At 42.1% G+C, this 23,769-nt stretch overlaps 3 protein-coding genes across 13 annotated transcripts; 2 read left to right on the forward strand and 1 right to left on the reverse strand.

Moving 5' to 3' along the window:
- The first annotated feature begins 1,063 nt into the window (after window positions 1-1,063).
- On the forward strand, window positions 1,064-2,827 carry LOC125023976 (ammonium transporter Rh type B-A-like). Its single transcript, XM_047611589.1, has one exon. It carries the CDS (start codon window positions 1,177-1,179, stop codon window positions 2,599-2,601), a length of 1,425 nt encoding a protein of 474 aa, XP_047467545.1. The 5' UTR covers window positions 1,064-1,176; the 3' UTR covers window positions 2,602-2,827.
- Window positions 2,828-5,750: 2,923 nt separating this feature from the next.
- On the forward strand, window positions 5,751-12,105 carry LOC125012638 (RNA-binding protein 39-like). Of its 7 annotated transcripts, none has more exons than XM_047592698.1 (17): window positions 5,751-5,966; window positions 6,527-6,584; window positions 6,757-6,926; window positions 7,689-7,740; window positions 8,159-8,208; window positions 8,283-8,474; window positions 8,754-8,807; window positions 8,951-9,068; window positions 9,150-9,302; window positions 9,830-9,967; window positions 10,059-10,124; window positions 10,212-10,416; window positions 10,735-10,821; window positions 10,899-10,995; window positions 11,186-11,291; window positions 11,383-11,461; window positions 11,565-12,105. In XM_047592698.1, the coding sequence occupies exons 2-17, from the start codon at window positions 6,534-6,536 to the stop codon at window positions 11,663-11,665; spliced, it is 1,719 nt and encodes a 572-aa protein (XP_047448654.1). In that variant the 5' UTR covers window positions 5,751-5,966; window positions 6,527-6,533; the 3' UTR covers window positions 11,666-12,105. The 7 variants fall into 7 exon arrangements, with proteins under 7 accessions (XP_047448654.1, XP_047448671.1, XP_047448663.1 ...); XM_047592707.1 differs by having other exon boundaries at window positions 5,754-5,919; XM_047592715.1 differs by lacking the exons at window positions 6,757-6,926; window positions 7,689-7,740 and having other exon boundaries at window positions 5,752-5,966.
- Window positions 12,106-12,732: 627 nt separating this feature from the next.
- pabpc1l (poly(A) binding protein, cytoplasmic 1-like) lies at window positions 12,733-23,638 on the reverse strand. 5 transcript variants are annotated; one of them, XM_047592670.1, is made up of 18 exons: window positions 23,458-23,637; window positions 22,164-22,236; window positions 21,831-22,035; window positions 21,462-21,655; window positions 21,234-21,349; window positions 19,988-20,074; window positions 19,618-19,757; window positions 19,409-19,503; window positions 18,519-18,656; window positions 17,215-17,310; window positions 16,775-17,032; window positions 15,874-15,961; window positions 15,031-15,144; window positions 14,821-14,954; window positions 14,203-14,329; window positions 13,969-14,099; window positions 13,091-13,166; window positions 12,733-12,887 (listed from the first exon to the last, which is right to left on the reverse strand). In XM_047592670.1, exons 3-17 carry the CDS (start codon window positions 22,021-22,023, stop codon window positions 13,104-13,106), a joined length of 1,974 nt encoding a protein of 657 aa, XP_047448626.1. In that variant the 5' UTR covers window positions 22,024-22,035; window positions 22,164-22,236; window positions 23,458-23,637; the 3' UTR covers window positions 12,733-12,887; window positions 13,091-13,103. The 5 variants fall into 5 exon arrangements, with proteins under 5 accessions (XP_047448626.1, XP_047448619.1, XP_047448635.1 ...); XM_047592663.1 differs by having other exon boundaries at window positions 22,164-22,252; XM_047592679.1 differs by lacking the exon at window positions 22,164-22,236 and having other exon boundaries at window positions 19,988-20,071; window positions 23,458-23,638.
- Between the last annotated feature and the right edge of the window lie 131 nt (window positions 23,639-23,769).

The following is a 23,769-nucleotide window of genomic DNA, read 5'->3' on the forward strand; positions in this document are numbered from 1 at the left end:
CCATTGTTATTAATATACTGGGAGCAAATCTTTTGACCGGAAACATACACACATAACTGTCAGTTCTAATGATCAAATGAGTTGCTCATTATACAAATATTTGCGTTTTTTCCTCTGAAATGGATGTGCACAGAGATATCTTATATAATGAAACATTAACATGCACCACATGACACCATAAATGAAGAACTTGGAACCTGTTCTCACATAAAACCGTTTTCACAAGACCAGACCATTCCGTTACATTTAGGTTGAAATCATTTTATTGCACTGGTTCAAGCTGTAAGAGAGCTTTCAGAGCTGGGGAAAAAGGTTGCACAACGGTTTCCTGTTCTCACCTTGATGTCAAAGTGATTGATCAGGACAGAATCCGGTGAACTGCACTGATTGCGAAATGCCACTCCAAAGGGTTGAAGGGCATTTCACTTAGTTACTTACAGTTTAGCAGTGACTGTGTCCTGATTGATTAACTCAGTCAAGTATTCTAACGGATATCAGTGCAATCACAGGGGTAGATAAAAACTGAAGCAGTGTGCCTCTGCAGCATGGCTGAAACAATGATGTGAGAGCAAAGGTTAATACTTTTTTCCTGTTCTTTTTTTCCCCCCATCTCAATCATTTCCAGAGCAAAAGGAACATTTAATAATACTCTTACATCCGTCAGGATGTCATTTAAAGGTCCAAACTTTATCTCCACGTATAAGCCCTGAATGCAACATTTGCTTAGAGATGGAACTTCCTTAAGTTTAGTGCACCTTGTCAATCACTTCTAAGTTTATTTACATTAATGTGCTTACGCTGCACACATTAATGTCCAGTGGTTATCTGTTATCCGTGCGTGCAGGCATGGTAAGTGACTGCTGGAACTTTATTGAACCCAGCTATAACGCTAGATGTTAGTTATCAATGTATTGCATTTGTCACAACGGACCCCTCTCACAGTGGGTGGGCTCATCGCCCATTGTGAATGGAGCCTTTTCTTGTTGGCTGCAGTTGAACACTTCGGAGCGTGTGCATGTCTTATTACAGTGACCAAAGTCCACACAGCTGGGGGAAACTGCTGTGTTTGTCTGGGAGTGAGCAGGCTTGATCGGTGTGTCTGACCTGTCTTATCTAAACAGAGATAATCCAGGCTGCAAAAGAAATGACTGTCATTTGCTCCGGAGAGCTGGCAGGATGAAGACCCCACCGACCAGCCTCCGAGTGAGGTTACCCGTGTTTGTGTTCGTCGCAGAGGTGGTTTTTGTCATCCTCTATGCTGCCTTCGTCACCTACGACGAACACGCCGATGCCAGATTTCAGACGAACCGGACGAACCCCATGCACAACGCGATGTACGGGGACTACCCGTTCTTTGCAGACATACAGGTCATGATATTCCTCGGCTTTGGGTGCCTGCTTTCCTTCTTCAGATTCTACGGCTTTGGGGGGATGGTTTTTAACTTCCTCACGGCTACATTTGCCATTCAGTGGGCGATTCTGGTGCAGGGGTACTTCCAGTTCAGCCATGACGGTAAAATCCACCTCGGAGTGATCAACCTCATTAACGCAGAGTTTGCCTGTGCTGTGGTGCTGATATCTTTCGGGGCTGTGCTGGGGAAGACCAGTCCGTTGCAGCTCTTGGTCATGGCTCTGCTGGAGGTGCCCGCATTCTCCGTCACAGAATGGGCTGTGCTGAAGTATCTGAAGATCAACGATGCGGGAGGCTCTATCCTCATTCACATCTTTGCCTGTTATTTTGGTTTGGGCGTCACATTCATGCTGTACAGGCCTCGCCTAAATGAAGGTCACACAAAGGAGATCACCAGTTACCAGTCTGACTTGCTGTCTGTGATGGGGACCCTGTTCCTCTGGGTGTTCTGGCCCTCCTTCAACTCGGCGCTGACCGTGAAAGGTGACGACCAGCACAGGGCCATCCTCCACACCTTCATCGGCCTGAGCGCCTCCACGCTCACAGCCTTCGCTCTCTCTGCGATGCTGAACAAAAACGGGAAGCTCACCATGGCCGATGTTCAGAACGTGACCCTGGCTGGAGGCGTGACGGTCGGGGCGTCTGTGGATATGATGATATCGCCTGCAGCCGCTTACGCTCTGGGTATGATGGGGGGCGTCGCATGCATGCTGGGCTACAAGTACCTGAGTCCCTTTTTGGCGCGCCGCTTCAGGATCCAGGATCAGTGCGGGATCCATAACTTGCACGGTTTAACGGGACTCATATCCTGCACTGCAGGGATATGTGCCATTCTGATGGCTAGTGAGGACGTTTACGGCCCCAGTTTGTACGAGATCTTTACCCACAGGGCACCGGTGGAAGGGGATCCTAAACTGCAGGAGCTCCAGATGTTGGTTCCTGGTTTGCAGCCGGGTTTAGGTAGGACAGCCCGGGAACAGGCTCTCTTCCAGGTCGCAGCTGTGTTCTCCACAATAGGACTGTCGGCGCTGGGAGGCATCCTCACGGGCTTCGTGTTGAGGATGCCGTCCCTCGCATCGCCGTCAGATGATTTCTGTTTTGATGATGAACCGTTTTTTGAGGTTCCTCCAGACTATGGCGCACCACTTAAACTTAATAACACAATTACACACGAGGACTCTGCTGCCTGACGTACAACAGACAAATACTGTCAACTCTCTATACTGGAAAAATGGAGGAACAAATGTAAATAAGTGTTTATTCTTTGTAAGTAGTGGAATTAGACTTGATATTGCAACACACTGTCTAATACAGCTGGTAATTGTGCTATTTATTGCCCTAAATGCAAACATCAAAAGAAACTGAGTGTGAGGATGTTCATATTTGCAATGTGAAATAAACTCATTTTTAACCTTTTATGTGTTGGTTTTTGCAGAGGAAGAGGTCAGCTGCATCTTCCGAGTTTAAATATTAAAATCTGAGCATAGGTTTCTTTAGAAATGTAGTCTTGCTTTCAAGGATTTCCTCAGAAACAAGCATGAATACTAACAAAGGATAGTTAGTTCAAATAAAAGACTATGCAGCAACAAACAACATGTAGTAACACAAAAAGAGAGAAAACAAATGATCTGTAACCAGGACTTTCTTACACCTTAATATTCACTAGATGGCGACACAGAGTCGTCAAACCAACCTTACTGTGTTCTCACATGGAAAAGCAATTTCCCGAGGCAATTGTGTGGATTTAGGCCCTCCACTTGTGTTTTACAGGCCGGTTGTTGTTGTTCAATGAGAAGCTTGCCTGGTCTGGTCTAGGTGGGTGGCACATGTCTAAGTAACATGAATTCCAGGTTCAAAAGTTTCCCAGCAAAACACTGAATTGTCACAAGATGGCCGCTGTTATTTACCGAACCTGTCAGTGGTTATAATGTTGTGGCTGATCAGGGTCCATCACAACACACTTCAAGAAGTCTATGATTGATGACCTAAGTCTGTTATATATCAGGCTTTCTTAAATTTGGCCAGGTTTCGTATTTCAACAGCACAATTTCAATCAAAAAGTTATTTTAATTGATGTGACAAAACACAGAAATGTAACAAATGAGAAGGCATGGATCCTATTACAGGAAAACACACAACATGAGCCCGTTGGAACAAAACACCAAGACGGGCTGAACAGACGGGTAGCCTCAATCATCTGTCATCATCCCCATCATCGTCCTGTTCCACAGGGCCTACTACTCCCATCTGGAGAAAGATGGGAACATGTGATAGCTCTGTTTTTTTCATCTCTCAAGCACCCAGTCCAGCTCCTCACGCTGGGGCATGAAGCCGTGTGATGAAGGAGGAAGCCCTGACTGGGACTGACCAGATCACTGGCGACAGACTGCAGTTTGTTTGGGGGCCACTGCCTCATCCTTGCCTTCTCCGCTCGTCTCATCTGCCAGATGTTACATGCTGTGTGTTGCTCTTAAAATAATGAAAAAAAGACGTTTCGTAACAGTAAGTGCTTTCCTGTCAATGCGAATGCTTAGGAGAAGGTTTAACTTTTGATGTAAATGGCCAAACAAACTTCTATTTAAGGCTTTTGGCAACGCAAAACACTTCAGCCAAATTAGAGTGTTTGCTGAATATAATTAAAGGAAGAAGAGGGAATGAGACACGAGGACATGCCATGAGCTTTTAAGAGTCTTCGACGTATATGTACAACTAAGGCTTGGCCTTGAGCCAGCAGCCAATGTCAGCAAGTTTGTGTCCAGGGAAATCTTAACAACATTCGCACAGACCTTACTTTTACACATTTCATTTTTGGCAGCAACTGCTCACTTCACACTCTCTCCAACACAGGCCACTGCAAAACATGTCGTTTCCCGTCCATGGCTCAGAGTCATCACGCTGACCTCATGTTGGATCATCCACCATATGTTGCGCACTGAATGACCACATCCCAGTGGCTTATGCATTTGTTATAGGCAAACCACAATCAAAAACACCACTCGGCTCATTATGGGTCCAGTCTCCCCCTGAAGGATCGTGGCGTCAGTCATTCCATCACAAAGCTGCTCCTGCCATCTATTGGTGAAAACGAGTATTGTCTGACAAACGCGGGTAGCTACTATGTCCAAGGGATTTTTATACGTGGTGTTGAGGACTTTGTTGAAGGGAGATGCCAATCTATTATAAACATTACATTTGATCAACTCTTTGTTGCAGTTTTTTTTTTCGTCAACACAATGGGGTGCTGATATATTCCAATGTTTTTTTTATATATATATATTATAATGTAACTGTGAAAATAACTTTTAGGATTTATGATGTGGGCTTCTTTACTTAAATGTGAACTCTCATATATTGTTTCACATTGCCTTATTACCAATGTTATTCATAACATAACATATAATGGCTGTGAACTTGTATATGTGTGGCCTCCGGAAAGTTGTTTTGCGTCCTCATCCAGATGATATGTGGAAATGATTAACTGAACTGTTCAATTGGTTCAAGGACTTTCTTCGTGATTTGTTGTTATTCTCTTCAGCATTATTTAGAATATTACAACAACAATAATCATCATCACTAACCTGCCCTGGTGTCCCTGATACCTGCCTTCCTGACTATGGCGTCATGTAGAGCGGGTAAGTTGTGGTTGTTTAATTGTGTTGTTCAGATCTGTTGGGTGTAGACCAGGGGTGTCAAACTCATTTTAGTTTGGGGGCCACGTGCAGCCCGATTTGATGTGAAGCAGGCCAGACCAGTAACACAATAGCATAACAGCATTTGTTATTTCCCCAGCAAGCAATGTGCAATGCCAAATAAAGATGAAAGACTGGAATTTACATTTGTCTTGAGTTATTTTACAACAGTATAGCAACATATTGAGTATTATTGGGCATATTTTATATATATTTATATTCACTGCAATATTTCAATATTTAGATTCACTAAATAAATTATGTTTGGATTAGTTACATGACTTCAAGTTATATGGTGCCATTGTTCTTAGATTGTTGGCGTTAAATATATATATATATATATATATATATATGTAAGTCTATACACTCCTTTTCAAAAACGACACATATTACCAGAAGCTTTGAATATTTTAAAAGAAATTGTTTGCTATTAGAATGAATCTGTCCCAGGATAATCTCATACTTGGTCTTGGATGGATCCGTGTGTGTGTTGTCAAACATGTCTGCGGCCATGATGTGAACATGGTGCAGACAAAAGCACTTGAACGTGTGGTTACTGTGTCATCCCACTCCAGTAGGCGGCGGTAATGCGACGCCAAACGTGGTCGCAGCCGTAAACCTCAAAGGAGAGAACGAAGAAGACGAAGAAGAAGAAGGAGGAAGAAGGAGATCATTTTGATACCAGGCCACGACCTGCGACGCATAGTTGCAAATAGTTAAAAAAAAAGGTTACATAACTTCGAAAATCGTGATCTCATCTTCGCTTTGTGTGAGCTACAGAGCGAGAGGCGTCGAGACGAATCTCTTCGGCTGAACATTGTCCGTGATATTTTGACTTTGGCATCCCATTTCATCATTTTCAAACGGTAACGTCAATATTTGCTAATGCAGGTAGCTCGCCGTGTCCGTTGGCCATTTTGGCTGAGAGCGCCTCTTCTCCCACCGAAAACACTACGCGGACGTGTGTTCATATTTCGAAGTAATTGGCCTTTAGGCCGACCATCTTGCCTATTTACGCGGTCGCTGAATTGTATTTGGTCGTTTTATGCAGTTTTAGTTCTTATCTATACGGGCCCTTGAGTTAACCTAACATTGAAACGACGAAGCTTTCCGATGTGGCTAGTTAGCATTAGCTCCGTGTCAAGATAAACGCGTGCTTATGCTTCCTGTTTCTTTCTAATGTTGCTCTTTGAGCTCGGCTGAAGCTGCTACTCCGAGATTGGTATGATTTAATCAAGCAAAATCTTATTTAGAGTGATGAAGTAAAACGTCAGGAGTTGATGCAAACTTTATGAAACAGTGTTTCGCGTCGTTGCCGCCTTTCCTACTTTTTTGGGCTTCACGTAGCTTGTTTCTGTTTATCGCACACACGTGGAAGTAATAATCGTTTTATCTTTTTTTGTCTTTTTTTTTTTTTTTTTTACAGGATCGATATGGCTGACGATTTTGACGTTGAGGCCATGCTGGAGGCTCCATACAGAAAGGTGGGTTGAAAGTTTAAGAACTGAGGCCTGTTCACTGTTATGATTTACTCCTTTATTTAGTCCTTTATATTTGCTACTGTGACAAAGTTTACTTGAATGTTGTGTGGTGTGATTGAGTATTTAAAACGCAATACAGAATTATAAATAAATCCACATCTATCTCTCTTTATAGACTTCCCTAATGATATCTCACCTCTACTCCCATGAATTCATCTTTGATTCCACTGTGAACTGTGAAAAAAAGGAAGGTAGTTATTGCGCATATACTGATGTACTGTGGTTCACTTTAGGACTAAAAGAGACTCAACTTAGAACATCCAATCCCTATTCGGTTGCAACAAGGTGAATGCCAATGGTTGATAAGCCCATCTTTACCTGTCCAGCAAACGAGGCAGTATTCAGACTTACAATCTGCATGTTCTGGCTGTTTCTGAATATGCGGTTAATTTTATAATCATATTTAAATAGTTTGTTGTGCAATGATAAAATATGTCGTCTAGTGCATGATGTCAACAAGAATGTATCAATGTCATTTTTTTAAAAACAAAAAAACGCTTTAGCTCCAATCGTACCATATAGATTTGTGCTTGTAAGTATGGTTTCCTCAAATGATTAATGGATTTGTGTGTTTATCTTTATGCAACAAATTTCTTGTAAATGCAGCAATTTCAATCGCAGCACTTTACTGTTCTGACACTTCAGCCATGTCACGGTCTCTTTACGGTGAAACACAGGTGAAAAGCTTCTTTTGCTCGTAAATTTGAATACTGCCTCTTTGCCTTAGTCAACTGTAATGTGAATCAGCATCTTGATTATTTATTTATTTTTTTTTTATTGCATGCTACACAACACCACAGATTTTAGTGTATTTTACCAGAATTTTGTAAAATAGATACTTCTATCTACCATCATTGTTTTATGAAATGAGTACTTTTCAGTAGTTAATAATTCCTTCTTAAGTCAAAAGGTTTGTAAGTATTACTCAATAATGCAGACTAAAGATTATGGTAGTATAACACGTGGAACTGAATTAATTTTTTTTTTATTTATTTATTTTCTTGGGCGTCAATATTACTAAGAAGTGTGAATCCCTGTTTGCTTCAGGGCAAGATGTGTGACAGAGGTGGCATCGAGCTCTTACAGTCCAAGAACGAAAGTGGGTGAAGATCACTGGACTGACACCAACCACAAAGGATCTCTTTTAGTGGCCATGGGCCATATGAGGTCACATGATTAGGCACAAATAGTGGCATTGGTACGACCTTTATAGACGGGGAATGGTGGAGATGACCTGACTGTTATCAAAGCTTCCTGAACTCAGCTAATATGTTGGACACTACTCTCCCTTAACTTTGCTTTGTTGCATTAAGTACTAAGCAGCCTTGTAAAGAAAAGAAATGGGAAGCTATTGGGGTAGTGGAAGGACACTGTCCAGCCATGACAGTAGGAAGTTTGTATTATTATTAATTATATATATTCTGCATTTTCTCTTGTCCCACCCCATCCCCTTTACCTTGACGACTTGAAATGTTTCATCTACGTCCTCATGATGTTCTTCTATCAACCTTGCTTAGGATGAGAACAAGTCCTCTCATGCAAATGGACACGATGACCAGGGCAAGAAGTAAGTTCTAAACATTTGTTACATCATCATTTGGTTTAAGACTTTACCATAAATAGTGTTGTAATTCATTTCAGAAAAAGGAGGAGTCGAAGCAAGAGCCGGAGCCCTGGCTCTAGGAAGAGAAGAAGCAGGAGTAAAGACAAAAAGAAGAGCAAGAAGAGGAGCAAGAGCAGAGAAAGAAAACGCAGCCGCAGCAGAGAGCGCCATCGTAGCCGCTCTCGGAGCAAGGACCGATCTGGGCGGTACAGAGCACGCAAGAGCCCCGTGTACGTCACTTTATAAGCTTGACTATAATATTCCCAGTCAAAACTTTATTTTGTACATCTGTACTGTCTAATGTGATGCTATTCAGCAGCCCAGTCTTAACGTCAGACTTAACAAAGCTCACAGTGTCCAGTTAAATAATCAGTTATATACTTTAGAGGTCATGTTTTTTCCTCTTCCTTTCGTTGATGTGAGCTAAACACAGGATATTTTTCTGTCTCTTACTTGCATTCAAACGTCAACAAAACTATATTTAAAATATTTATTCGTTTGTATTTCAGCCGGAAACGCTCTAAAAGTCGAAGCCCTTTCAAAAAAGAAAAGAGTCCCATCCGGTGAGACATTAATACTTTTGTTTGTGTGTTCATTGCCTGAGTTTGTTGAAACGACTCCAAATATAATGTTTGTGGTGTTTCTACAGTTTAATTTTTGCCTAGTGTAAATTTTAACTCTTTTTTTTTTCTATTCTCTTTTTAAGGCAACCGATTGACAATCTTACACCAGAGGAGAGGGATGCGCGCACAGTTTTTTGTATGCAGCTCGCTGCGAGAATCAGAGCTCGAGACCTGGAAGATTTCTTCTCAGCCGTCGGAAAGGTCAGTAAATTCTTCAAGCTACATTTTGTATATTCCAGATTCCAAAGAAACCATTTCTGATGTTATCGTTTTCCTCTATAGGTCAGAGATGTGAGAATGATCTCAGACAGAAACTCCCGGAGATCGAAGGGCATCGCTTACATTGAGTTTGTGGAGGCTTCTTCTGTACCTCTGGCCATTGGTCTGACTGGACAGAGGCTTTTAGGAGTGCCCATCATCGTCCAGGCCTCTCAGGTCAGTGTGCTAACTTTGTGGTAACTTTATCTAAATATAGTGCAGCTGGACTGTTTCTGCTCAACGTGACTGAACGTATTAATAGACGGGAGCCAGGCTTCCACATAAGTGGACTATACACCAAACATCTAACAGACTTCTTGAAGCTTTTAGTTTCTAATGAAATGTTTGGAAATATCAATATATATTAGGGCTGTTGATATGAATGAATCCATCATCATGATTAATCTGAATAAAATTTTTTAACATAATTAAATCATGTGCAGCACAAAATGACTAGAGTTGTTGTCGTACATGTGTAAATGGGCAGTTGATCCAGTAGTGACAGCAGTGGTTTTTTGTTTTGTTTTTTCTTCCCCATGGAGAAGAACAATGTGCTATTTAGTGAATTCCACCTTTATCCGTTGGTTCTGCTGCCTGTCTTTTGCCTTGAGTTGACAAGGCAACGATGACCTTGTTTATTGTAGCTCCCAATCATTTTGATGTGCTCTGTGTATTTACATTATAATGTTTTTATGTAATTACAGGCAGAGAAAAATAGAGCTGCAGCTGCTGCCAACAATCTCCAGAAGGGCAGTTCTGGTCCGATGCGGCTGTATGTGGGTTCCCTTCACTTCAATATTACTGAAGAAATGCTTCGAGGCATCTTTGAGCCTTTCGGAAAGGTCAGGAACAAGTTTGTCTAATAACTTACATTTGTAATTGTGTGAAGATTAATTTATTGATCATCTGCGCTGTTGTACTTCGTTTCCAAAGATTGAAGGAATTCAGCTCATGATGGACAGCGAGACTGGTCGATCCAAAGGATATGGATTCATATCGGTATGTGAAGCTTTTGCATTTCATCGGCCAGTCTTCTTTTTTTTTTTTATGTCTTCCAAATTCATTCTGAGACCTTTCTTTATAAAGTTTGCAGATGCAGAATGTGCAAAAAAGGCACTAGAGCAGCTGAACGGCTTCGAGTTGGCCGGGCGTCCGATGAAGGTGGGGCACGTTACAGAGCGCTCGGACTCGTCGACAGCCAGCTCGTTCCTGGATAACGACGAACTGGAGAGGACTGGAATCGACCTGGGCACCACAGGACGTCTGCAGCTGATGGCTCGGCTAGCAGAAGGTTTGTTGCAACCTTTGTGTATCAGCTGTGTAAAAAAACAAAAAAAATTCTTAAATGTACCAGAAATTAATGTTTGGTTTTCCAAATATAGCTACTTTATCACCACTGTAGATGTTTCATAACTGGTCTCACTGATTGTCTCAATTCTGACTTGACAAACTGAGATGTTACATGGCTGCAAACATCACAGGCTCAGCTGTAGTAACATGATTTGTATAGGAAAGAGTTCTTCAAAGACTTGGGAGTTTTTCTCCCTATTGGGACGTACACAAGGTAAATATTTTAAATTCATTGTTCGTTCCTCTTTTCCCGTCACAGGAACTGGTCTGAAGATCCCTCCTGCTGCTCAGCAGGCTCTACAGATGACTGGCTCCATACCCTTTGGGAACATCGCCGCTCCAGCAGGTGGGTCTAGACGACGGAAAACGGTTTTCATATTCCTTAGAACATACAGTGACAAATTGTTGTTGTTCTCGTTTCAGCTGTTCCTGCTCCAGCTCCGACCCAAGCTTTGAACCTCCCATCACAACCACTGGCCACACACTGCCTTCAGCTGTCCAACCTGTTCAACCCACAAGCGTAAGGAGGATTTTCCTTTTTTTTTTTATTTGGGAATTTGACTGTCAGTACAATATTGTTTCTACAGTATGAACAGCAGAAACATGCTGGTATTGTTTGAAGATGTACTTGGAATCTTTAGTTTATCCTTGGGGATTTTTTTTCCTAAGTAATCCATGTGTTTCTAACTGTGGCTTTTGTCTTTTTCCAGAGAAAATGATCCCAGCTGGGCCACAGAAATCCAAGACGATGTGATTGACGAGTGCAACAAACATGGAGGGATCGTTCACATTTACGTTGACAAGAACTCTGCTCAAGTGAGTTGAAGCATGTTAGAAGCTTGTTAGTTACGTTTTCACAAAGTTGGCAAGGTTTCATAATCTTTTCTGTCCTCTCCTGCTACAACAGGGTAACGTGTATGTGAAGTGTCCCTCAATACCAGCAGCGATGGCGACTGTAAATGCACTTCATGGACGCTGGTTTGCTGGTATGTAACGCAGCTCTACTATAATTTGTCTTCATCATAACTTCGTTCACATAAAATCTGTCTGTGCAGGTTGTGACATTTCATTTTCTTCTTTCCCTCTCAGGCAAAATGATAACCGCTGCCTATGTTCCCTTACCCACCTACCACAACCTTTTCCCTGATTCAGTAACGGCAAAGCAGCTTCTAATGCCGGCACGTCGATAGTCTGAGACATGCCGCTTCTGAAAGTCAGTGTAAATACATTTGTTTGCATTCATGGAAATGTCATTGAACCAGACACATTGAAGTTAGTTGGCTGTGTGTAATAAAAGTGGCCTCAAGTTCACGTTGACCATTGAAAATTAGGATTTTTTTCTTTAGTTGCTTTTCGAGGTTTTTGTGGGTTTGTGTTGTAAACTACCACGAGAAGTAATCTGCAGGTATCTATTGGTCTGTATGTTTTTTAAATATTCCTGTCTTATCTGCTTGTTTAAATCAGTTTTAGATTTAAAAAGAATTTCCAAGAGTTACAAAAAAAACGCATTGGGGTTAATGGGCCTCAAATGCCAAAAGTATATCAATGTCAACAATAATCCTTTGTAACTTTATACAGCCATAATTTCATTTTTTGTATGAAGGCTCCCAATAAACTTGGCAAAATTTGACAATTTCATTTTGTTTTTGTTCCCAGTTGAAGATGCCTGTGATTAAAGTCTTAATTACACCATCGGACCCCATGTTTCTCTATTGCTATGAAGTTGACTGTATCACTTTAGACATGATTTAGCCTTTTTACGTCCATGCTAGTGAAGATTTTGTCCAACAGAGCAAATTCATGCCATATAATTTGATCAAGATGTGCCTATGTGGGTTCTCCAGCTTCTTCTCACCATCTGAAGACTTGGTTGTAACCCTACGAGGACCAGTGGTTACAGAAAATGAATGAATGTAGAAGGGGTGATGGGCAAACAACATACGAATCAAGTCATTTAGTAGAATCGTCTCCTTGTCACCATTCATCAGTTGGACTAGTGACCAGTAGATTAGCAGTGTTGCTTGTTTACTTAATATTTAGCATTTTAACTGACATCACTGGGGGACGTTTACCCACCTCCTGCTTGTTGACACTCTTGCTAAACTGGAAAAACTACCATATAAACCTGTGTGCTGTGTAATCAGACCCTCCAGTGTCCAGTCAGGTGATGATATATCCAGGAAATGTGTGAACTGCAATTTTAACCCCTCAAGAGTCTGCATTTACATTTGAGTTTAACAAAATGACACAAGGCAGGTTTAATGCATATATTGGAAAACTTTATATTCTAACAAAAGGTACTGCATCAACAAAATAGCTTTAACTTCTTAAATCTTTTTAATCCACACAACTTTTTTTCTTTCCTGAAAATATTCTTTTCTCATTTTGTTTCCTCCAGAAAGTTGTTGACATCTGGAAAACAAAACCCAACAGTGATTAAGTGCTCATACTTTAGTGTTAATATGGGATCAGGGGGCGCTGTGTTCAGTTTCCTCACAAAATAGCCGTCACCTAAAATGCAAAAACTGCAGCAAATAATAATAGCAACTGAAAGATGTACAATCAAATCCTAACCCTATAAAAATGGTGGTGATGATCTGTCTGTTGTTGCTGACCTGAAAGAGCTCTTCACTTCTTAGGGGAACATTCCTTCGCCTGGTGAGCCTGCAGGACAGCGATCGCCTCGTCCACCTGTCCAACAGACTCATCAGTAAAATGTCCCAATCCATGAGCACAATTCAGCTTGTTCATCAACTCTTGTGCGTGAAATGGGACCGAGTATTGTAATACAGCGATTCTCAACTGATGGGTCACAGGCCTTGTGTCATCAATTCACACTCCTCAACAGTAGGTGGCAGCACCTGCGACTTCACACCATAGAAAGTGTGTTTACATGTGCTAATTTAGTGGGAAAACCAGTCAATGGAGGGAATGCAGCTACAACACAGATGGATTTGTGCAGGGAGGTGTTGATACTTCAAAGTACAATGGTTTTCAGTATTTACCTAGTAATGAGGTAAACAGAAGACAAGTTAATTTTGTAAACCTGAATCCTTTTGAATTGCACTTTTTGTTTAATTTACTTTATGTTTGTGGGTTAAAACTACCACTGAAGAGACAGATTTGTTTCCATAGTGCAGTGTTGGTTGTCATAGATTCAGTGAGGATTCTCAGCTAAAGCTACATATTTTGAGTCTTTGAAACTACTTCTCACTATTTGGACTTTTTTTATTTGGCGTTTATGCATGAGAAGGCTCTGATGAGTCTTATAAAGGCTGAAGTTAGTTAAGTGAAGAGTTCTGTTTTAATTAAAATGCAGCTAATTGAGCATAGAAGCAACGCCACTTGCTGGTCGTGTTGGTTTTTTTGGTGTTTCCATACCATGTTATTCTATTCTAATATCTCAGATTCAAACTGCACAATCTTTTCATTCAATAAATTTGAGAAGCCGAACATTTCCTCTGATTCGGATTGTGACTTGTCATGAACGCACCTTGGAGTGCAGAGACTCGGGCGACTCCAGCATGTGCAGCAGCTCCGAGTTGTCGATCTCCAGCAGCATCCCGGTGATTTTTCCAGCCAGGTGGGGGTGGAGCTCATGAATGAGCGGATACAACCGCTCTCCTGTGTGTCACGGCAGAGACGGGGGAGTAACGACAAGTGTGCGCAATTTGCATAGAACAAAATAACAAAAGGGACAAACGGCTGGGACTGAGTGATGCCAGACCGAGAAGCTGTTTCTGATCCATGAGTGGGGTCGCGGCCAGCATGGAGGCGGTGAGCATCTCTGAGCCTTGAATGTGTGGTGGAGGTGGTGGTGGCGGTGGTGGCTCCATCACTGGAGCAGGAACAGCCTGAAGACAACGAGCAAAGACAGTAAACCCCCCCGAAAATGCTCTCTTAAATATTCTTTTATATGCACAGATCAGAGTGGAGTTGTTCCTAAACCATTTTTGTGTGTGCACGCCCGTGTCAGGTTGCAATCTGCCATCAAGGAGTGTCGTTGCTATGGTGGTGGGGGTGTCTGGGCTGGTCTAGGTGGGTGGTACATAAGTAACATCCAGACTAACACCGGGTCTAAAAGTTTCCCAGCAGAACGCTGAATTGTCCCCAGATGATCAATATTTACTTCTCCTGTCGGTGGTTTTAATGTTGTGGCTGATCGGTGTATATACAAAAGCATTTAAACGATAGTGTTTACACTCGTTTGATTTTCAGATTTTGCACAATGAGCTAAAGCAGTAAAAAGGCACTAACTCTTTTGGAGTAGGAAATGATACCACATCCACATCTGTAGTGATGTTTTTTTGTGTGTGTGTGTGTGTGTTAGAAACGAGGACGGTACCTGTACTCTGATCATGGGTGCGGGTACGACGACCTGCTGAGGGTTCCTCACTGCAGATGAATACTTGTACTGGTTGCTCCTGACCACACCGATCATGTCCGTGCGCCCTCCTACAGTCTGGGTCCCGATGTTATCTAAAGACAGACGTCACTTGTCAGACACTTCCACCGTTAGAGGGACAGAGTGTGTCCTGCAGTCACAGTTCGCTACTTGTCTTTTGTGTGGAGGTTATGATGCGTGGAGCCTGGGTGGAAGCCTGCTTGACCGTGGTGATCGATCCACGTCGGGGAACAGGGCCACCGACAAACTGGGTCGGGTAGAGGCCTAAAAACACAGAGAGGGCAACTTTTATAAAATGCTCGGTGCACAAGATGGTCAGCCATAACATAACGACCACCTGGCCCTCTATTCTGTCCTCAAGACGGCCCCAACCTGATGAGGCATGGACACTAGACTCTGAAGACGCTAGATACGGTTTTAGTTTAAGCTCTAGAAAGTGCAAGTCAATTCAATTGAGATGTGGGGAATTATTAGCCCAGGCCGACATGCTGACACATTACAGAACACTGCTTGCAGAAAGAGGCCACGGGTGTACATGGTTTGAAACAATGCTTAGATGGTACATGTCCAAGTAACATCCACATGAACACAAGGACAAGGCCTCCTAGTGGAACATTGCCCAAAGGATCATAATGCCTCCCCGGGCCTGCCTCCTCCCTGTAGTGGATCCAGGTGTCATGTGTTCCCCAGGTGCGAGCACACACACATTCGCGATGTAAACATGTATGAAAACACGTTACATCAGAGCAGGTGCCAATTGTTTCCATGCATTTTCAGCATGGCCTGACCCATGTCCTCACTGGTCTGCAGCCATGCGATGCAATGCAAGCAATCTGATCTAGAGTCCGTCCCTCTGGATCTGGCCACACAGTGAGCATCAGCCACCCATGACTCCTTTTCCTTTCTTGGACCATATTGATAGATACGGTTCATTGCACAGGGAAACATGTTCCTATGCTGTGCACATGACAGTTAACTGAATGATCCACTCACCCTGTGGTCTCGGTGCCTGTCCTGTCCAACGAGGGACTGGTCTCATGTTGCCGACAGCACTGGGGTTGTAGTACGAACGACTGGGAGGCTGCAAGAAGGCCAAATATTAGTTTATACTTCATAACATCAGATTACACATTTTGAATATATGCAAATTACAAATACAAATTCAATCGACACTGCAGGCAGATGCAAATCCACAGGTGTGAGGTTGGGAATAAAGACAGCGTATGGTTCATGAGTCAGTTTCATCACTGTGCAGATATGAAAGGAAGTAAGAAAGAGGCTGGACAGAACCAACAGACAGAAGTAGAGTTAGTGCTGAGACAATTAGAGACGTGACTGTCTTTGAGAGGACACTCAATGAATTGGCTGAACTCCATTCTAAGAAAACCCCAATTGTGATATTATAACGCCAATCCCAAAGATGGTCACTTAAATAAATACCAGTAAGCCCCAAAATTCAAATGAGTTAACACAATGGTGACCGATTGTTTAGTGATGGATGTATTGCAGTGTCTATACAATTTATTTAGCTGTAGCGTCACAATAAAAGCAATAACTGGGAAACTATGAAGCATACACAAAATGTGTGTGTGCATCAGTTAACTTAATACAAGGATCGACCACATTGAGCTGTTAGATGATGAGCTGCACATCTCCAACTTCAGACACAGTTGTTGACAAGCCAATAACCAAATACCACCAAAAACTACAGGTATCACCAGGTACCATCATCATTTAACTCCGATCAGCCCTTTGAACGAGTGAGAGAAAGACGAGCCTGCCTAAAATATCAAACTGGTCTTCACACTCCAAGTGGAGCAGTTGGTACTTAACAGTAGTTTGCTACAATAAGCTGTAAGAGTTATGTGTTCTGTCACCATTGAAGCGTCCATACCTGTGGGACAGTCATGTAGTATCCAGACTGCTGGTATGACTCGATTGGAGGGACCATGGTTCTCAGACTAGCCAGTCTCTGCATGTACTTATTAGTAAGAATGGCCTTACGCTCCTCCCTCCGCTGAGCCAGGGCCACATACAGCGGCTTGGTCGCAACGATCCTCCCGTTCATTTCGGTCACCGCTTTTGTTGCTTCCTCGGGAGAAGAAAAACAGACGAAGCCAAAGCCTTTGCTTTGGGATCCGTCCGTCATCACCTACAGGAAACAAACGATAACATACACCTTGTTTAAAGCTGCTTCAAAAGGCCCTGACGCCATCATTGACGTTAGTATCAGACTAATACGATCTGATCAAATATGCCTCATGTGACCACCCATGAGAATTGGTTCAATGGGAAAATACCTTTGACTTATAACCGTATTGAGCATGACCTTACCTTTGCACTGGTGATGGTGCCATAAGGTGAAAACTCCTTCCGAAGTCTCTCATCATCTATGGTATCGTCCAAGTTCTTCACGTACAAATTGACCCCCTAGAATCAGAAAGAGCAAGAAATCCTAAGTTCATGCTCCCAACAGTGTAGACGAGCATCTCGGCATAAACACACGTTTCCAGCAGTTTTTCCAGCATAACAATCTACTCAGAGTGAGATTAACTGCATAAAATACCCATAACAAAAGTCCTGTCATTTTAGATCCAAGTTCTATGTGAATTCTTCTATCAAGCTTTTAGGATCCAGTCCTTAATCAGAGTGGAGCATCCAGCTCTTAGAGCTGAATGTGGATAGGACGGATGGAGAGACAAGCCATGAATGGACACAAATCTGACTCCATGCAACAAAGACATGTCCAGATTTATCTTTAAAAGTTGATGGTTCTTTGCTTTTACAGAGTTAATCCTTATTGGTTCATTCACAGAACTCCTGCAGTGGGATGCATTTAGGATCCCATCCTGACCATTATTTCCAATTAATATAACAATACCAGTCAGCGTGTTTCTAATTATGAGTCAGCACGACGACAGACACTCAAAATTTCCTGCAGTCATGTCTTTTTTCCTTCCATGATAATATATGCATCTGTATTCACACAAAAACGTCAGTGTTTGACTCATAATATCCACCAGGTAGTTCAGTAGGAGGGATTTTGGGTGAGTACTAAACACCCAACAAGTTTTTAACATACTTTTTTAAGGGGATAGATTTCAGAGACATGCCAGTATCTCTACATCCAGGGCATGGATGAGCATGTTATATTACCTTATATTAACCCCTATAGAAATAAAACACATCCATAAGCCTGCCTTCATTGAAAACACTTTTGAACATTTAAAACGCATGTCGCCAGTAGCTTTTGTGATTAAAGGTTATTCTTATTGTGTTATTGCTTGTTTTTTTTTTTGTTGTCTAACTTGTCCTTGCTTTTCTGGAGACATGCTCCTCAGCGGACAAGGAGACACCATGCGTCACGATCCCTGCCACTGTTGCTATGCAACTGACCAAACAACTGGATCACCTTGGACACTGTTCTGCCAACTACTTCTGTACATTTGTTCATAATCTAATATTACTTTATCTTCCTTTTTACTTGTGGTTTTTAAGAGTGTTACTTTTATCTACAACTAAGCTACCGTGACCAAGTAATTTCCCTTGTGGATCATTCAAGTCTAAGTCATTTAAACGATTCTAAGAAAAAAGGAACCGTGAGTGTCATTGTCCTGGTATATGCAAGGCAGCAGCACCTGATAGCGCTGGATGCGGTCCTGCTTGATCTGGTCAAACTTGCGCTTCAGCTCTCCTTGGCGCTCTAGACGCTTCTGAGCCCGTCCTACGTAGAGGATTTTGCCATTGAGGTCCTTTCCGTTCATTTCAGCAACAGCCTGAGGAAACCAGGGTGAAGATGTTACGAAATTAGAATGACAAAGTAATTATAATGACGATAATGATCCATCATTAATGTCACGGTTTTGACGTTTTGAAAACTGTCCTCAATGATTTTTGATATTAAAACTAACAGCTCTGAACAGCTCATAATTTCCTTCTGCAGTTTGTTTTTTATTCATCATTAAAAACCATGCAGTAATCCCGCATCATAATCCACTCCTGAAATTTGAACCTGAACAACAAGGTGATGGAATATTTGAGATGCTAATGCTTTCCTGTGTCTTCAGCATGTATCTGCACTCCTTAAACCTTTAAACGAACCCTTCAAGTGGCAATCTTGAAGATTTAACCAAGAGGCAACCAAGCAAAGTGAAGTTACGCAACACTTCCTAGCTCTGTCAGCATATTCACACTTAAAGCACCCAACAGTAAATCAAAAACGCATTTGCAAACATTACAACGGTTATTCGTGTTTTGACAGCAGATCATTTTGAAATACTGCAGTTGCAACGGAACAAAAAGCAGCAGCCGCAGAGAACCGTTAGCTGAAATTCTCCCAGCGAGGTGTCAACTCCTTTCACTGTGCTCTGTTCTTTTACAGACTCGTGCCATGTGCAGCTTAAAGATCATCGTCCTCTCACAGAACGAGAGGAAAAAAACAAAACATTTATTGACTGACTTCATCATTAAATCGCCAGTCTTGTCTAAAAGCCAGAGCGATGGACTGTATCAACTCGGCACAAACTACCTTCTGAGCTTCTTCATGGTGAGCGTAGTTCACAAAGCCAAATCCTCGGGAGCGTCCCTTCTCGTCCTTCATCACCCGGACACTCAGAGTCCTCCCTGAGAGCACAAACCAGTCCGTGATATCATAACTGACCGCTCTGCCGATGCATTCATAAAGAGATGTTTACCCAGCGAGAGCAACAAAAACAATCCAAACCACAAATTTCTTACCGAACACAGAAAAGACTTCCTTGAGCTTCTCGTCGGTGTAGTCTTCACCAAAGTTTTTGATGTAGACGTTGGTAAACTTCATGGCTTTGCAGCCAAACTCTACCTCTCTTTCTTTGCGAGACTTAAAGTGTCCAACAAAGCTGCAGAAAGAATTAAATAAAATGAACAACTGAAGGGATTAAAGAAAGGAAGCCCCTGTGGAAAATGTGTTTGGCAATTGATATAGACAGATATCAAGAACACAAACATTAAGGTAGGGAAAAGCTGCACTGCACAGACTTGATAACTTACAGCTGCCTGTTTATATCCCTCACACTACAACACACACAAAGACATGAAACCTACATACTGGTCCTACTTATCCACTGACCTATGCGAGAAGAACTGAGATTTTTTTCCCAGGAAACGGGCCTTTAAGTTGGCAATACCAGATACCAACTGTGTTCCTGTCTTTCTACTGAGCAAAAAAAAAGGAAGAAAAAAAAACATGAAGAAATCATCTACAGAAAGTTACCAGAGACATTTGTCGTTGTTGCTGCAGAAGGGAACACAGATATTGAAAATAAGGGTTCACTTATTCTACCACCGTACACATACAGGTACAAATGGTTCATTTTCCTGAATAAAGACACACAAATGCATAACATTTCTGTTTGACTCGGTTCTCATTGTCAACGTTGAGGACTTGTGAGAAAATCCACTGATGTTTTGAATTATTGGTGTGCCAGTTAAACTGAGGTCAGGACTGTGGTGGCACCTCCAATACCTCAACATTCTTGTCCTTGTCATCTTGCCAGAGTTTTGGTTAAGATCACTGTCCAATTGGAAGACTCATTTACGACTAAATTTCCAGGCTGATGTCTTGAGATGTTGCTTCAACATATCCACATAAAGCTCCCTCATCATGGCGCCGTCTATTTTCTGAAGTGCAGCAAAGGTCCCCAACAACATGATGCTGTCAACCCCCGTGCTTCATGGTTGGTATGATGTTTGGCTTGCAAACCTTCCACAATGTTCTGGTCATCAGACCAGAAGAGACCAGAGGCAGTCTGGGTTTTTTTTTAATGGTAGTTTTGGAGCAGGGGCTTCTTCCTTGCTGGTTTTACTGTGGATATAGATAGTTTGTACCCGTTTCCTCCAGTGTCTGCACAAGTTTCTTTGCTGTTGTTCTAGGGCTGATTTATACTTTTTGTGCCAAATACGTTCATTTCTAAGAGACAGAACAATTTATGAGCAAAAGACTGGCTGAATTGTTGTGATTTACCCTTGATATCAAACAAAGAGTCTGAATTTGTGGGTAGACCTTGAAAAAGATCCACTCAGAACCTGCTAAAGCAACAATATTACTTTTTCCAATTGGGTGAATAGAAATGTCTGACCTACAGAAATAAAAATATGAGTTAAAATTAAATCATCGATCAGTAAAGAATTGACAGAAAAACGACTTCATGCATTAAGTCCTAAATGTCTTGCTAAAACTATAGTTGAACATGTGTGGAAAGTCTGTGAAGTAGTAATACTTCAGCCTGAATGTATGTAAACCTCCTCTACCCTTTGACTCGGCTTATAGAGCGTTTTTGCCATCGCGTTCGTATTAAAACATTCGGCTCACTCACACTTTCCTGTCATTCAGTAGCATCCCGTTCATGGTTACGATGGCTCGGTTTGCCGCCTCCTGAGTCTCAAAGTGAACAAAGCCGTATCCTTTGGATCCTTTCTCATCACAAACAACCTGCAAAGAAAAACTCATCATGCAAAATATACAACTTCTGCTTCATTAGTAACCTTCGGCCTAACACTGTAACTGCGAACTAATAACTTAATACACAGCGCTGGTCACTTACCTTGCAGGACAAAATATTGCCAAAGACTGAGAAGGTATCATACAGCGCCTTGTTGTCAACAGACTCATCCATGTTCTTGATAAAGATGTTACCCACACCAGACTTCCTGAGTCCGGGGTCACGCTGAGACCACATTATTCGAATCGGCCGACCCTTGAGGATGTCATAGTTCATTGTATCCAGGGCACACTCCGCTGTGTAATGGAAAAAAAAAGAAAGCAATCAGATTACTTCTGATTCAGCGAAATCATGCTTGCACACCCACCACACTTGCAATCACCCTTGGATAACAACGAATATGCTGTTTGAGTGGCACAGCAAAGCTCGGAGTTGTATGGCGTTCTAGTGGAAACAAAGTGGGTACTGTACCATCAGCTGGTTGCTGGAAGTTTATGTAGGCATATCCCAGAGATCTGCGGGTGATGATGTCTCTGCATACACGGATTGACATGATGGGTCCAGCGGGAGAAAACTTCTGATAAAGCATGGCCTCTGTAACGTCTGGGTGCAAGTCCCCGACATACAGAGAAGCCAGAGGATATGCTGGTCCACTGCTGTTCATCTTGGGCAACAGCTTGATTGAGGAAAGCAGTTATGAGTATTGCATTGTGTTTTTGTTCATCTGACTCTATGACCACAACAGAAATGTAACTCAACAGTTCATCTGCAATTCAAATCGTAATTGTTTCATATATAAATCACCTTTGAGATGTCTTGCTGCTTAAAATGAATGGACGTGTTTCAGGTGACAGCCAGTCGATCCTAAACTGATGTACTGATACACACGAATACTGACAAAATATTAGGAGCATCTCTTAATATATTGCAACACTACTGCAAACTTCTTCTGCTCTGAAATTACTTTCTTTATTGACTGCACGCTGCATCATTTAAACCGCTGACAGGAGAAGTAGACAACACTGATCATGCTGTGACAATTCATTATTCTGCTGGGAAACCTTTGGACCTGGTGTTTGTGTGGATGTTACTTAGACTTGTACCACCCACCTAAACCAGACCAGACACTCCCACCCCACAGCAATGACACTCCCTGATCGCTGCAGTCATCACCAGCAGGATGCAGCCCAACACAGACAAAAACAATTAGGAACAACTCAAAAAAACAGCACAAGGTGTTGACCTGGCCTCCAAATTCACTAGATCCAAAACTGATCAAGTGTCTGTGGGATGATCAACAGAGGCCCCTCCCCTTACTCCACAGGACCCAAAAGCCCCCACTAACAACATGCTATTTCCAGACACCAAGGGACACCCTCAGAAGACCCAATGTCCATTCTCTGATGAGTCGAAACTATTTTGGAGTCATAAGAGAGACCTACACAACATTAGGAAGGTGGTCATAATGTTATGTCTAATTGGTGTATGTCTCTCTTCGAGATCTGACTGAATACAACAGATGCATTCAAGTGGCAACTGGATCATTTTTCATTGCCAATAGTCCTGCACATATCCGGAGTGCATGAGAAATATTACATTTATTTACATGCATTTATATAAAAAGGTCCAAAGACAGACTAAATGACAGAAATACCTCTCTGTATAATAAAATAAACCAAATCCGCAACACATTTAAATCAAAACACAAGAAAATCGCTTCACTGTAGGGATCCATTGATGTTAGCTTTACATTTTGCATTGATGCATTGATGTATGCAGGCACTCGGGTTTGTATTCAAAAACATTACGTCCTACAATCCTACTACATGCATGGCAAAACAAAATTAAGTCACCCCATTTTTATCATCCATTTCTTGAATCGTGACACAGCTTTGACAAAAACGATATGAAGCTAGGAAAATGTGTTTGGTTCCAAAAAATATCAAAATGACTTGTTGCCAAAACACCATCAGATTAGCTCATTAGCTTATTTTGCCGCTTTAGTTTATGCTAAACTGCAGACTCAGCTCATCTGTGCTACAGATGAACCGAATATTTCGAGGTGCAGGAATCGTTCAAGTTGACAGAATAAACTTACGTTTATAGCGAGGACTTAGTGGTTTTTCAGTGCAGCCGATTGTGAGCACGTTTTCCACGTGGGCGGGAGGTTGTTTTGATTTAATTATCACCGTGGAACACCTGCACCGCTCCTCCGCGCGACAGCATCTCAATTAAGATGCGAGGCATCACGCGGACGTCACCCTCCGCGGCTAAAACTAGTCCTCAATATCAAGGGCTAAATTTAAATGTATCTACGCCAATACAATAAAAGGCGAGCAAGAGGCGAAAGTTAATGAATCGTTTTATACTAAAGCACTCCTTGAGGAGCAGAAATGAAGACGTAATTTGC

The sequence above is a fragment of the Mugil cephalus genome, chromosome 1, assembly GCF_022458985.1.
Source record: "Mugil cephalus isolate CIBA_MC_2020 chromosome 1, CIBA_Mcephalus_1.1, whole genome shotgun sequence".
Lineage (NCBI taxonomy): Eukaryota > Metazoa > Chordata > Actinopteri > Mugiliformes > Mugilidae > Mugil > Mugil cephalus.

What these genes read in the sequence shown, in the direction of transcription:
- LOC125023976 (XM_047611589.1), top strand. Translation starts at nt 1,177, where the DNA reads ATGAAGACCCCACCGACCAGCCTCCGAGTGAGGTTACCCGTGTTTGTG.
- LOC125012638 (XM_047592698.1), top strand. Translation starts at nt 6,534, where the DNA reads ATGGCTGACGATTTTGACGTTGAGGCCATGCTGGAGGCTCCATACAGA. An exon ending in GAACATCGCCGCTCCAGCAG is followed by an intron (nt 10,822 to 10,898) that starts GTGGGTCTAGAC and finishes TTCTCGTTTCAG; the next exon opens with CTGTTCCTGCTCCAGCTCCG. An exon ending in TCATGGACGCTGGTTTGCTG is followed by an intron (nt 11,462 to 11,564) that starts GTATGTAACGCA and finishes TTTCCCTCTCAG; the next exon opens with GCAAAATGATAACCGCTGCC.
- pabpc1l (XM_047592655.1), bottom strand. Translation starts at nt 22,023, where the DNA reads ATGAACAGCAGTGGACCAGCATATCCTCTGGCTTCTCTGTATGTCGGG. An exon ending in CTACTGAATGACAGGAAAGT is followed by an intron (nt 20,075 to 21,233) that starts GTGAGTGAGCCG and finishes TTTTTTGCTCAG; the next exon opens with TAGAAAGACAGGAACACAGT. An exon ending in TCTCAGTTCTTCTCGCATAG is followed by an intron (nt 19,758 to 19,987) that starts GTCAGTGGATAA and finishes TTCTTTCTGCAG; the next exon opens with CTTTGTTGGACACTTTAAGT.